Source organism: Entamoeba invadens (assembly GCF_000330505.1).
Source record: "Entamoeba invadens IP1 unplaced genomic scaffold scaff_1105074725163, whole genome shotgun sequence".
NCBI lineage: Eukaryota > Evosea > Mastigamoebida > Endamoebidae > Entamoeba > Entamoeba invadens.
Genome location: NW_004443556.1, coordinates 50,063 through 66,024, shown reverse-complemented (window position 1 = coordinate 66,024; position 15,962 = coordinate 50,063). Strand labels below are relative to the sequence as shown.

General features: G+C 26.9%; 2 protein-coding genes across 2 annotated transcripts; both read right to left on the bottom strand.

The window, feature by feature from the left end:
* Nucleotides 1-1,835: 1,835 nt before the first annotated feature.
* On the bottom strand, nt 1,836-6,301 carry EIN_117660 (protein serine/threonine kinase, putative; the record flags this gene model as incomplete). The annotated part of the gene is made up of 2 exons (XM_004258935.1): nt 1,836-2,114; nt 2,216-6,301. 2 exons carry the CDS (start codon nt 6,299-6,301, stop codon nt 1,836-1,838), a joined length of 4,365 nt encoding a protein of 1,454 aa, XP_004258983.1.
* A 7,220-nt stretch (nt 6,302-13,521) lies between these two features.
* On the bottom strand, nt 13,522-15,210 carry EIN_117650 (hypothetical protein; the record flags this gene model as incomplete). The annotated part of the gene is made up of 1 exon (XM_004258934.1): nt 13,522-15,210. One exon carries the CDS (start codon nt 15,208-15,210, stop codon nt 13,522-13,524), a length of 1,689 nt encoding a protein of 562 aa, XP_004258982.1.
* Between the last annotated feature and the right edge of the window lie 752 nt (nt 15,211-15,962).

Genomic DNA, 15,962 nt, shown 5'->3' with positions numbered 1-15,962 from the left:
GTCAAGCCCCTCATTCCCCCCTACTGTAATCGTATTTCAAAAATAGTTATTTTTATTTTTGTCTCACAACAAACAATTCAAAATACATATATTTCACATACAGACGCACTTACTGTTAATGCCATTTTCACATTCATCTTCTCCGGTTTCTTCCGTTTCAGTGTCACTTGTTTGGTCTTCTGTTTCATCGTTATTATAATCAACTTCATTGTCATATCTAACACAATAATCTTCTTGAAGTGCAAAATCCAATATTTTTGTTAGAAAAGTGTAGATATCTTTATTTTTATTCAATTCAAAATACACAAATTTGTTTTTTTTAAAAAATTTTTCGACTCTTTTTTTATCAATTTTCTTTTTTTCATTTGTAATTGTTCCAATAAGAATTTTCATGAACTTTGAATTTTCGCTATCTTCTATGTATTCTAAATACCGCCGAACATTTTTGAAACTTTTTTTGTTCGAATAAGAAAATACAAAAAATATAATATGAATTCCTCTAATATTCAATTGTATAGTTCAATAATTTCAATATAAAAACCAACTTAAAATAAAACGATCCTGTATAGTTGTATTGTTCCATACTGGCTGTATTATTACTTGCTGAACGATATCATATATATATACTGAAAACCATTTAATATAAATACAGATGAGGTAATGAAAAACTTGACACTGCTGGGGTAATTGACCTATATATATATAATAGTTGTTTTTTATTAAGTATAAAATTTGTACATTTAAGAAACGTACAAATTTATTGTAAACAACTTTTATTTATTATAACAAAAAACATTAAAGTGTATGTCAAGCTTGTCACTCCTCCAAGTGTATTTAAAATATATAAAAACATAATAACAACTTTATAATCATTTTTTATGCCCAAAGTCTTATTATCAATGGTTTATAACCTAATAAAAGTCTTTTCGTGTATGATTTAAGATATCGATTAAATATAATATAAACATAATTTAAAACACAATTTACTTATTAAAATATTAATAATCAATATATAACTTTTTATATTTTTATTCACAAAATAAACAAACGAAAGTCCCAAAGTTGCACTTTGCATTGTATCCGATCAATGATAAATTGTTTTATCTTAATGTAAATTTTTACATAATCCACTATTTTTTAATAATGATATTAAAATAAATAGTTATTTATAAATAACAAACTGATACTTCAACTATTTTTGTTGTCGTGTAAACTTCATTTAAAGTAAATTTCCCCGTTATTTTTTTGACAACCATCGTCTTTCCAGATTTTAGGTCTCCAACAAAACATGTTTTTATCAATGCTCTTCTCATATTTTGGATTTTCAAGTTTTTATTGTTTCAAATTCATTATTATAAAGAATTAAACAATTGGTTAATAATTTTGTATATTACATTTTTTAATTAGTTTATAAATCAAAACGTATAGATACATTGGTATAATCGATTCAAACAAAATCTCTTTTATTTTAATTGTAAACTTATAATGTTAATAAAAAATAAAATTAATCCAAAAAAATAAAGTGTTTTATGATAAGTATTATTGTAAACTATTTCTAATAAATTAACTATCAATTATTATTAATATAATTGATATATACCAACTTAAGTTAATTCAAAACAAATCAAATCACATTTTTATTAAAAAATAACAATTAAATTAATAATTTTGATTTGAAACAACAACATTAATTCATAAAACTACATTATTATTGTGTATATTTTAACTATTTAATTACTTCAATTAACCATAAAAACAGCACAATAATATCAACAAGTTATTTTTTGAATTATTGACCACTTCATGTACGTTGTTCCAGTTTTTTCTTATTTAATTCATCCAGAATAATTTTCAATTTGTTTACGGCGTCTGTCATTGAGCATCGTTCGTTTTGTTTTCCAACACGAATTGATTACGTCTTCAAACAACATATGTGCTTTTGAAAATGGTGGCCTTTCACCTCTTGCTGCTTTTTCTGCTATATTCCACACATATCTACATTCAACAAACGCAGTGCACCACCCAACAACTTCATACAACATGATACCAAATGAATACGTATCTGATTCAAATGAATATTTACCCGATACGAGAACTTCGGGAGGCATATAGATCTATTTATAAATAAAATATTTGTTTAAGCATTATCATAATATAATTTCATGTGTATAAAATAATGACATGTTATGTAATCGAAAAGACAATGAAAACATACGGGTGTTCTAATTCCTTTAGTGAATGTGTTGTTTTGGATCAGGCTATTCACATTTCTTGAAGACCCAAAATCAGTCAATTTTGCATTGACTTTTTGGTTGTCTTCAAGTGAGACCACAAGCACATTAGCGGGTTTAATATCTCTATGAAAAATGCCATTTAAGTGTAAGTATTCAACACCTTGAGCCGCATCTACCATCAGCTTTGTTTTTATTACTGTTGTATAGATATTAACGGGGTGCTTTTCTTTTAAGTCCTGAATACTTCCATATTTCGCAAGTTCAGTGACCAAGCACAAATGGTCTGGTAAAAAGCAAGCACTATAGAAGTGAACTATAAAGTCGCACCTAAACTTATCTAACATGGAAACTTCTCTTTCAAATTCTTCTGTGGTTCCTTCTTCTCTCACGTCTTTAAGTCGTTTTATTGCGACTATTTGATCGTGAAATCGTCCTCTGAAAACAACTCCAAAAGACCCTTCGCCAATCACTTTATCTTCATGTAAAGAGTCTTTGTCGAGCTTGGTGGATAACACTGTTTCTGCGTATATTATCAATTCATTGATTTTTTCAATTCCAGTCTTTAAAGTACACCCAACAAGCCCAATTTTATCTTCAATTTTAAGCGAACAAAGTGGCGTAAATGATAAATGGAAAGTACACGCTTCATTAGTACGCAGTACAACTACTTTTGGTTCAAATTGGAGAGTGTATATCTCTTCACGACTTAATGTAACAAACTGAATTTTTTGGGTCAGATTTCCTCTGTTACCAACTATTATTTCTAAGACTGTTGGAGAATCTACTGGTATTTGTTTAGCATCTTTACTGAAATTCAATTCACCGGGACTAAGTAGTAAACTTTCGTCATTTTGCACCTGGAAGAATTTCGTCGTATTTATTGAAGTCTTCAATTGGACAATGTTCAAAGTTTTAAACCGTTTTTGGTGCTCTTTCAATTTCATAACAAACAAAGACACAATTGCAACTATTGTGAAAATTAAAGAAAGTACCATAACTCCAATAATCACGATAATTAGTATAAACCACCACACCACATGCTTTTCACAATTTGTTTTGTCGGATGATGGAGAATACCAAAATTGGCATTTGGTACAATACGAAGATGTTATCTCAACACAAAAGTTGATATTTTTACGATCAACACATAAACCTCCTTCGACAATTTTGTTGTTGCCACATTGAAAACAGTTTGTATAAGAATTGCACAATGAACAGCTCGCGGAACATTTGGTACATTTTTTGTTTTCTAAGTAATATCCATCTTCACAAGAAACACACCCCAAATTCGTCTGAGAACTTCGGCAATTGGTGAGTGTACTTAACTCCACACAATTCTCGTTTTCTGCTATATAAAACCCCGACACACATGTTATGCATCGACTCTCCGAAAGACACTGACCACATGGTGAAAGACACCTTTTGCAACTACTCTCTGAAACAAAGTACTCTGAATTGCATTTGGTGCAACCCCCATATTTGTTAAATTCAAGGCAAATTCCTTCTAAATCAAATACTGTTTCACATTCGTTGTTCACTCTAATCGTCCCATTTATACACTCTGTGCATATGTCAGAAGAAGATACACATTTTGTACATTTTGTATTACATTTGGTGCAATTGCCATTGTCAAGATAAAAGTCATCATCACATACCAAACACCCTATTGGTGTGTATTGTGTACATTCTAAATTTGAAGGGTTCATAGTACATTTGTTATCATCCAAATAAAAAGAATTATTTTCACATTCAACACATTTTCCATCTTTATAAAAGCCACAAGAAGATATTTTTTGAACACATTTTCCATTATCACTGAGTATATAATCGTCTGTACATGTTAAACACTTTTCTTTCGACTCCATTTCTTTACAACGCATATCAACACATAAGGACGAGTTACTATTGTTTTCTAGATAATACCCATTTGAGCACTTTGAACATCTTTTAAAGATGCATTCCTCACAATTTTCAAATTTTGAAGAACACAACTTGCAAGATGTTTGTGTTGAAAAGTACGATGGAAGGCACGATATAATCATTTCAGGAACAACAAGGGAACTGTGTTCGATTTTAGTACAAACGCCATCTATAATAAATGAATGTGTGTCATCACATAAAATACACCCATTTTTATTACACATTTTACAGTTGTTTTCACATGAAATACATTTGTTGTGTTCATAATACCCTCTCTCACAATTAACACAATAATTATTTAAAAACGTTGAACAGTTTATTATCAGCTCACAATCATTTGATTCCGTCAGTCTATAATTATTGTCACAAGTAGTACAACTCACATGTGTGCATTTATTGCAACGATCACCATATTTTTCTTTGCAAAGAAGACAAGTACCATTATTAATATCATTGTATTCATTATCTTCACAAACACTTCTTAATTCAGAGAGCACTGTTAAGTGGTTATTACTATTTATAAAACTGATATATCCTGATGAACACGTTTTATTATAATTTATAAAATTTAACCCGTGTTGTGACATTATCAGTGCATTAGAGTATAACTTATTGTCAATTTGAATACTAACTAATTTTTTATTTGTTTTAAAAAATGATACAACCAATTCGGTTGTGGTACTATATTCAATAGTTAAGATATTATCAATTTTTAAAATGGAAAGTTGTTTGGTATTGTCAAGATCGTCACTCTTGTGTGTGCTTTTATAATTTAAATTGTTGTTACGTGCAATAATATCAACATTTGTATTATTACTTTTTTCATATATTGTTGTTATATTGCAATAGTCGTCATAGTAAATACCATTGACCATTCCTGTTACTTTCTTCACACTTGTATCATTCAGATTATGACTCATTGTAATCCACACTGGATTTTTCACAAAGTTAACATTCAAATTGACCGTCGACTTGTTAATAAAATTGTGTTCTGAAATGACATTAAAAGTAGCTTTTGGGTCTTCACTAAATTCAAAAGGACAATATCTGTGTGTGAATGGGTAGTCATGTGTATTTTCGTCCTCCTCCCCATTTACCCAAACAGTTCCATTCGTGTGGCAATAGACTTCTCCTGTGTCGTTACCCCCTGGACAAAATCTATAGACTCTATCACCATATCCAACTATACTGAAATTTTCATTGTCAAGTACTATATTAATGCCAGTCTCACTCCCAAAGATATCAACACATGTTGTGATCTTATTGAAGGCGCCATACTCGAGATATGTGATTCGATTACTACTCGCGAAGAGAGGGTAATCGGCTATAGTTCGCCCAGGAGCCTCTATGTTACAAGTCTCTGTGATGATAACAGTGTAACACGAGTTATCCCAATCGGCATCTTCATCACTTTGGGATTGACAACGCGTTCGGTTGTAATCCTCGCCTAAACAATATATACGAGCAGTCGGTTCTATTATCAAAGTCTGCGAATTTTCAACTTCACTATCTTCGTCGGCATAGTCTGCGTGAAGACGTTTGTACACAACGAGAATACTGTCATTTTTTATGTGAAGAACTGACGTTCCGTTGAGCCAAATGCAACTGTGAATTGTGACCGAGCATTTTGGCTGTACAACAAATGAAGAGTTTTTTGTGAGCGAAAATAAACATGTAAAGTCGTTGATTTCAGACACTATCAAAGGAGTCTGAACTTCAAAAATCACATATTCATCGAGTTGTACGTCGGAGTCATCCGAAAGTACTATCTGAGCTTTTATAATACATTTTGTGTTGTTTTGTATTGTTATTGTGGAGCCGTCTTTTAAGACAATGAAATGACCACTAAACACTAAAAAGTTGTTTTGTGTTTTTGAATAAAATGACAATTGAGAAGAGTTATGTAAAATTAAATTTTTAGAACAAACTATTTCAGACTTATCATTAATTTTAAGAATCGAAGAATCAAATAACTCGATACCAATTTCTTCAGAAATTGTATCTAATAATTGAGTTGAAGATATGTGCGTGTTTGTTATAACGACTTCTGAATTGTTGTACATGTATAACAAATTTTCAAAGAAAATTTTTGATTTACTTTGTATTTCCAACTTTGAATAATCTGTCATTTCAATTTGGAAATTCATTAGTATTGAATCAGTAGTAGAACCAGTTTTAGATATTTTGAAAGTGGAGTTGTTTTGTAAATTGAAAGAATTTGCTATTATTTTTAAAGTACCTTCTTCCACAAAAAAGTGGAAAAATCATTAATAAAAGCGTTATCAATTTCCAATGTTGGCGAACTTTTAATGACAAAAGAAGAATTTTTCATCATTATCAAAATACCAAATTCAAGAACACTCGAAGATGAAATTGTCACTTTTGAAAATTCATCACATTTGATTTCTTTTGGAAATGTTAAAAGACCTTCTTGGAGTGTTTTTATTTGACATTTTGAGTTGCCAAAAAACGTTATAACATCCAAATCTGAAAAATCAAAATTTTCAATTGTAACTATCATTTGATTTTCATTATCAAAATCAAGTCTTTTCGACTTGACAATTAATTTAGAAGTTCCAGAAATTGTCAAAATTGAGTCGGTGCCAAACAACATATTGTCGAGAGTTATTATATTTCCTTCACCTATAATAAACTCGGAGCTTTTTCCTTCACATTTTAATGTTTGAGTTTTTAGAACAACATTTTGAACGTTCATTTTGGTTTGATTTATAATCATTTCTTGCACAACTAAAATTTTTCCTTGTGGTGAAATTTTGATCTCACCATTCAAAATTATTGACTTTTTTACAGTCACAGATGAACTACTCTCCATTATAAAGTCGGACCACACAATCAAATCTTCATTCACAACCAATTGCAGACTCTTTGGTATTGTTAGAGGATTTGTTACTTCAAATGTATTAGGAATACCAATTTTTGAATTTTGAGCGACTTGTAAAACTCGAAATCGTTCGAAATGATTGAAATTAGTTAAAGTAATTTCGCTGTTTTTGTCGAGTATTAGACATGGGTCGGCACAATTCTGGTTTTCAAAATTAACAAGAAAAAAACAAAATTTGTGGCAATTTAATTGAAAAAAATACCATTATTTTTATGAAAAAAACAATTTTGTTGATAACTGAGCAAATAATCGGGTTATGAAAAACATTGATAAATAAATAAAAGACTTTCTATTTTTTAAAAAATGTGTTGTTTAAAAGCAAACAAAATACAAAATGTTTATTTTTTATTTGTGTTTTATACTTGTTTTCGTTTTTTGGTCACGAGTAAATTGCTTAAAAAACAATATGGGTGCAAACACAAATTATAGTAAACATAATCTATACAAAGTTATTCAAACAAATAATAACAATAATTAATAAAATATAATTAAGATACTATAATTGAAAACAACTATAACTTATTATTTATTTTATTAACAGACACAACAAGTTTTTTACTTGAATATTAAAAATTGAAATAATCTCATTTTCTTTGTTAAATAACAAAACAAGCACTGCCAATATTGATAAGGACATTTATTTGACATGTTAGTTGGCTACTTATATTGACCATGGATAAAAATTCACTGGTAAACAGCAAACTTTTGAATTGCAATTAATTGTAATTATTTTAACATTTTCAAGTTATAAATCTATAAAATTAACCACAATTTAACTATTAAATTATCAAATTAATAATCAGAACACTTAAAACACAAAGTTTTACATTTCTATAACAATCACAGATACATCAAACTGGGTGCTTGATTTGTTTTATATATATACGTAATTCACACTAAAAATTATGTTATTTCAAACACAACAACATCATTAAAAATATATTGAATTTTATAATTTTGTCATTTTTTTATTATTCAAATAACAAATACAATAAAAATATTAAGATAACATCTAATGTAATATATAACTGTTTTATTTTCTTGTGTGACTTATTTAAAACTAAATGCATCACTATATTTTTAAATTATGCAATCCTTTTCACCACAATTTAAAAATTGTGTTGATACTTTTAATTTCACAATTGAACCATATATTATTTTATAAATCCGTTTTTAATGATATGTATCATTATTGTGATAAAAGTGTTTTATACAATTTTTAAAGATTTGACTATCTTACATTATTGCTCATAATTATTGTTTAGTTCACATGTAATGTAATCAACAAAAAATCACTTCCTGTGTCTATAATTTTTATTCAAGTCTACATTAATTCATTTTTTATTATTATTAATTATTTTTTATATATGTTTATAAAAAAAAGATGAAAAAACTTACTAAATCATTCAATCAAAACAATAATAGTAACTCCCCGAAGGGCTGCCTTTTTTGGTTTTAATAATAAAAGTGTGTCAATCGCTGCTCTTGGCGTTTTAATACAGTCACTTTTGTAAATTTAAAAAAGAAAGTGAACGAGAATATAATTTATAAAGCAAAAAATCAAATAATGTTGAAACTATTCTGTCAAATAATGACTTTTTTACCGTTAACTTGTTTTTGACATAACCAAGTCGATCTTACATTTCTTTGTTTTTATTGTACATAATAAAAAGAAAAATAATTAATTTAAAACGTAATTGTCTTTTCTTGGTGTCGTCACACTGACAACATTAACACAACGTTTAAATATGTTTAAATTTGGAAAAATTACAGGTTTTTTGAATTTTTTAATTATGACTTTGAATTTAAGTTATTGTCATTAATCAGTTGATGCTTCTTGCACCGCAGTCATTTTATAAATTGAAATGATATAACTTTGCTTTACATCGAATAAAAAGAAAGAATAAAAACCAACAATTAATTAAATACTCTTAACATTATTTTTCTCGATAAGCAATCAATCAATCTTCTTATGTTATAATTACGAATATTTTTTTCTTCGTTGCATAACTTTTAATTGATTCACGATAATTATAGAAACATATTATAACTCGATTAGAACAATTTAATAATTAAATTGAAATCCCATAATAGATAATTTTTATATTACTTTATTTTATAAGATAAAATGAAGAAAAATTTAATTGAATTCTTCTTATGGTGGGTTTGGTTTAGTCAATTTTCAAAATAATTTAATATTTATAATTTAATTGTATAAAATTTCATATTAAATAATTGTTTAAATACTTGATTAATAAAACAATGAAATAAAATGAATAAATATAATAATGTCTTAAATAAACCAGTAATTTACTAATAAATACTAATAAACAAATTTAAAATAGTGTTAATTAGAATTTAGAATTATTATTGATATTTTATTACTGTTATTTATTAACAATGTTTTTTATTTTTTCTTGTTGAAATCAATCGTTAACCTTAGCAAGTCAACTGAATCAACTTTTTTTGTGGGAAGGTGAAATCTGGATAAGATTTATCTAGATCATAATTTATTTTTAGAACAATTAAAAATAAATTCAAAACACGAAATCGATTAGTTTTTGCGCAAACTACTGGTCTTTACAGACCCATGTTTCCTGTTTTCCATGTGTTCAAAATAGTCAATACTTGCTGTTACGAGACATACACATAAATTTTCATTAGAGCGTTTCGGAATTTATCAATTTTTCATTATTTAAATTGGTTTCTGACACGCCGTTTTTAATTTAAGATCTTTTTAGTTCAAATACAAAAATAAAAAAAGTGACTTATTTTAAGTCAAAAAATCAAGGATATAAATTATCCGGTTTTCACTTCATAAGGTTAATATACAATTAAAAATATTATCATTTTAGTTAATTTGTTAATTAAATTAAATAATGATGTTTTATTTGTTTAATTAATAAAATTGTATTAATAAGTATTATAAATATATTATCGTTAAAAATATAATTTCATAATACTGTACTATAGTTATTTTTAATTTATCTATATTTTAGTAACTGTTGTATAATAAATAAAAATCATTAATCATAATATATAAATACTATAATATTAAACTAGTTTTCATAACATCAAAACTACTTGATTTTACTATTGTTTGTTTGATATAACGATTTAATAAATAAAATGTTATATAAAAACAATTTGGAATAACATTTATTCTGCTCCTTTGTTCTATAATTGTCACTTGCAAAAGCCAAAAAAAGATTTTAATTATCGGTTTAAAAAATGTGTAAAAAATTGCTACAAAAAAATAAAAAAAATTAACACAGAAAAACGGAATTGTGCCGACCCATGGTATTAGACCGCCATTATTTTCAAAAAAATTTTGTTCTAAATTCAGTTCCAATTTTCCATCCAATTCAAATAAAGGGATAGCCGTGAAAATTGTTAAACACGATGGAAGAAGTTTAAAATTTCGACTTATGTATATTTGAGCACAATCTTTTTTCTTCTGTTTGTGTTTTGTCTAACTTTGAGTTTTTTATTATTTTATTTTGTTACTAATAACATTTTTTTTCGCTTTTTAAATAGTTTCAAATGATACGTTTTTTAATGTTTTTATTAAAAAAATAAAAGTTTCTGTAACGGTTTAAAGGTGTTACTAACAAACTCATTAGCTTAAAACCTGTAGAGCAATCAAAACTTGTTGGCAAGCAAAATAATACACCGGTAGTGCTTTGTATAAAAAATAGGAAACAGAGTAACCTAATCATCTAGATTAATAAGTTGATTAACATTTAAAGTAATTGTTGTTTTTGTTTAGTTTGAATTAATGTAATCAAATTTAGGTTTTTAATTTACAACAACTTTCTTTATATTATTGGTAAAAAAAAATATAAATATTTATATTCGATTGCAATTTTTACAATTAGATTCTTTTCAAAAATGTATTTTATTTCAAAGTTATTTGTATTATAACTTTATTTGGTTTGTTTTTATTTAAATTTGCAAAGTACTTTACAACATTTTCAAACCATCTTTTTTGTTGATAAAATGTATATAATTACAGTAGGGAAAATGAACCTTAGCCCGGGAAATGTACTTTAGCCCAAAGAAATTCCTATTTTTTCTTTAAAAACACGGGTTTTTACTAAAAAAAAACAAATATTTCAAAAAATTGACTTTTATATCGGTATAGTTTATTATTTTAATATAACAATAGAAAATAATTAGTTTTTCTTTGGGCTAAGGTTAATTTGCTGGGCGAAGGTTCAATAGCCCAACTGTATTGTTTTTGATTTACAGTAATGAAAATAATGAAATTATATTATTTAATTTAATTGTAATCTTTAACTTAATTATAACTGAGTATCACACTTTGGACCCGTGCTTTTTGATATGAAAATTAGTATTTAAAAATGCTATTAAAACGTAATGTTGTTTTTTACCCGATTCTTTGGCGTTTTTAATACTAATAATCATTAGTAAAAAAATATCAGGCCCGAAGTCTACTGAGTATTTTGTAATTAAAGCTTGGAGTATAAATACATTGTTGTGATAATAATTCAAATAATCACCAAAGATTACAAATAATAAGCTTTATTTACATTAAAAATAACAAAATATTTTTTGTTATTTAAAAGAATATAATTATTAATTGTTATTTTAATACTTAATTTATATACAGTATGACAAGTTTGACTTAAACGACAAGTTTGGGTTAAATGGTAAAAATTATAGTTCAATTATAATATTTTTCGAACTATACCCCGAACTAATTAATTGCTTTTTTATTATCAAGTTTATATAAATAATTGAATAATAAAAAGCAAGTCAAAAACCCAAACACACAACATAAAGAATAAGAAAGCAATTAAAAAAGTAAAGATAATTATAAACTATCACACAATCATGATCACAATCACAAACATTTTAATGTGAACATAAACAATAAAGTTTTATAAGATTTGACGAATAAAGTAACCATAACATTTTTAATTCAATTCAATTACTAATACAGTCTAATTTCCCTAGAGTGTGTAATTATTATTTTTGTTGTTCTAAATTATTTGAGCATTTCTTAAGAACAAACCCAGATAAGATAGACATGCTCTTTAAAAAGTGGGTCCACGTTTCATTTGCCAAAATCAAGCGGAGATTCTAAATCAATCCCACTCTTGGGAGGTTTGTCAGTATTTCCTTTCGTTAAATTCGTTTTTATGGATATTATTATTTAATTAAGTTAAAAGCAGTATTTCCCCGTTGTGATAGGAAATACTGCTAATTTATCGTATTTGCAATAAAAATAAAGTAATACAAACGTTTCTGAATGGGGCGGCACATGTTTTGGCGCGTTTGAACTCAACGAGACAAACACATTGAAATATACAAAACAATACTTAACATGTGTCGTGGTTTTATTTTTCAAGATCAGAGTGTAACATAAAACAATAGAATTAATAATAATTTAAATATTATTTTATTTAACCATTATATTATTTTCTAGTTTAACCCACTGTTTACTATAATAATTGGTTTTTAAACCATTTAGGTGAACCATTTAAGTAAAACTATTCCATTTAAGGCAAACTTGTTTAACTGTATTAATATTTATTAATATAGCATTTATTTAACAATGTAAATAAATTATAATATTAACTTTATATGGTACAGGGGTGTAACTGAACATATAAAAACACAACTGAATCCTAAACACAGTGTTTTTAAAAATGCCAATTGATTGGTTAAATTTTTTTATTGTTCCATGAACAAAAGGGGGTAATTAATAATAAAAATTCAATAAAAATAACAAATGAAATAAAACCAAATTTAACATTAAAATGTTCATTGAATTAATATTGATTGTCTCATTTCACGACGATTACAATTTTTTGATGATTAAATTTAATACATATAAGTCTTTACATATTTCGTTTTTCTTTTCGATTTTTTGTGTTAACAATATTTTATTTACATCATTTGTATCATCAATAATTTTTAAGTCTTCTCGACAAAAAGTTGTACCAAAATCAAGACAGAGTTCTTCTTTACCAATATTTTCGAAGAAAATATTGAAGTTGCCAGTCAAGTATTCATTAACATCAACTTCATGAATTTTACATATTTGAGATGTGAAGTCGGCATTATAAAAAAAGACGCGGCGAATTGTCGCAATCAATTACGTGTATGTTTTTCTTCATGTGAATATACAGTTTTACAGATCGATTTTTGTTTGTTTTACTTTTATTATTTTATTTCAGGGTGCCGATTCAAAATAGATCCAACAATTTTTAATATTTTGGGGGGGTAAAATTGTTGATCATCCATATTTAGATTATTAAAAGCTATTTTTAGTAAATTAAGAATAAGTTTAGTATTCAGTTGTAAATTTATATGTTCAGTTGCCCTCCTGTATAATTATTTTGTTTTTCTTTATAAATGAGTAATTTGATAAATTTAATTTTTAATATAAAATTATAATCATACAAACTAAAATAACATTTCAATTATTTTGACATCCTATTTTTTTTTCTTTTCTCCTCTTTTAGTCTTCTCCTTTTTGTTTATTAAATTTTGCTTTTTATTGTTTTTTAATATTAATGATGATATAGTTTTAAACCCATTTACAACTATTATAGTATCAATATCAACTCCGTAAAGTGGAGTACCATTAAAACATTCTTTTTTTGATAATCGAGCGTTTTCTGGTATTTGAACATTTGTAAGTCGACTACAATTGTCAAAACAACTTTCATCAATTTGTCTCAATCTTTTTGGTAATTTTATTTCTTTCAAATATTGACAATTTTTAAAACTAAATGCTTCTAAAGACTTTAGTCCGTGATGTTGATCATTTTCAAATGTTACTTTACTCAATGAAGTGCAATTTTCAAAACATGATTTTTGAATAACAAGAACACTTGATGGTATTTCAATTTGTTTCAAAAATCCACAGTCTAAAAAACATGATGATAAAAATTTTGAAACATTGTTTCCGATTGTGACATTTTGAATTCCAGCATTTCTAAACAATTCGGGACTCACAACTTCCACATTGTTTGGTATAACAAATTTACTCAAACGTTTGCAATTGAAAAAACACCTTTGCCCAAATGAAGTCACTTTATCACTCAATCGGATTTTGCTTAAACTTGTGCACCATTGAAAACATTCATCTTTAATTTTCACAATTCGATCTGGAAGTTCAATTTCACTGAGAGAGTGACAAGTGGAGAATAAGTTATCTTCAAGTGATGTTAAACAACTTGGAAGATGTATTTTACTCAAAGAAGTGCAAAAAGCAAAACAGTTTTCTCCAATAAAAGTAACACTATCTGGTAATAAAACTTCTTTGAGGTTTTCACAGCTTCGAAATGCATTCATTCCAATCGAAATTGTATTTTCAGAAATTGTCACAGAAGTGAGTGAAGTACATCCATTAAAACAACTTTGACCAACAGACATCACATTTTCGGGTATTTTAATCTCTTTCAGTTTCCAACATTTTTCAAACGTGCTATTTTTCAATTCAGTTATGCCTAAAGGAAGAACTACATTTTCCAATGAGTGGCAACTCCAAAAACATGATAATCCCAACATGAAAACAGAGCTTGGAAGAACAATAGAAATAAGTGAAACACATTTTGCAAAACACCAATCGCCAACAGATTTCAGTGAATCGGGAAATGTTATCGAAGTAAGGTTAGAACAATTATAGAAACAAGCGGTATACATTCGATTGATTTGGTTTGGAACGTTAACACAATTGAGTGACTGGTTGTCTTTGAAACAGTTTTCTCCAAGGGATTTGACAATTTGGGGAATTGAGTTGCCGTACTCAATGACATTTTTCTGTGTAAGGAAAACGTTTTTAAATTCGATTTGTGGGACTTGAGTTTCGTGATACACTTTATAAGGAACGGGATACCAAACAACTACATTGAAAAAATTCTCAGATTTCTTTGGACGAGGAGCACCAAAGTTAAGAAGTGGATTTCCAAAGGTTTCGGCGTACTCAGTCCATAAATGTAAAGTTTCTAAATTGGGAAAGTACTTAAGAGTTAGTTCAGTGAGTGGAATCGGGTTGAAATGAAACTTCGACATATTGTCCTTGAACTTTTTACAAACAAATTCAAGTCTGATAAAGTCCCGGATTTGTGTAAAATATTTTGAAACAATCATCATGTGGAACGCATCAAGTTTTAACATGAAATATCTTAATTAATTATATAATTTGATAAGGGTTTAAATGTTTTTTAAAAAAAAACGATAAAGAATGAAGCTTGACTTTTCGAAATTTTAAAACAACCACAGTTAACCGAAAAAGTGGGATGCTAATCTAAATATTAATTAATTTAATATTATTAATAATAAATAATTAATATAAATTTATTTTGGTTTTTTTATTTTATTAATTTTTTGATTAATAATTTATATTAAAATAAATAGTAATTTTATTATTATTCAATTGAAATTAATCAAATGTTACAAGAATCTTCCTTTTTCGAGCATGCACATATTTCCTTTTACTGTACAGATAAAAAAATAGGGACCAAACTTAATTAAGCTGTTTTATTTTTGGTATAAAGTTTCCTTGTTATAGAAAAATCCCCAAATAATCAGGTTTTTGGATGATATGTTAATTAATTTTAAAAAACATGAATTAAATATTTATAAGCATTGTGTTTTTAAATAAAAACAAAAAATTATAAAATATGTAACTCTTAATTTGTGACTTTGAGCTCATTTGTTAATGCCCAGCCGAGCCAAAGTAATATTTGTTGTTAATATTGATTTATCTTCCGTTGTCTAATACGTTTAATAATCATCAATCATTTACTGAATATCTAATTTTTCAATAATTAATTTATTCCTTATTTTTTATTTTCATGAACCGCATGAGTCACTTATAATACTGAACGAAAAGTGACTCATTTAATCAACCAAACGAATAAAGAAGA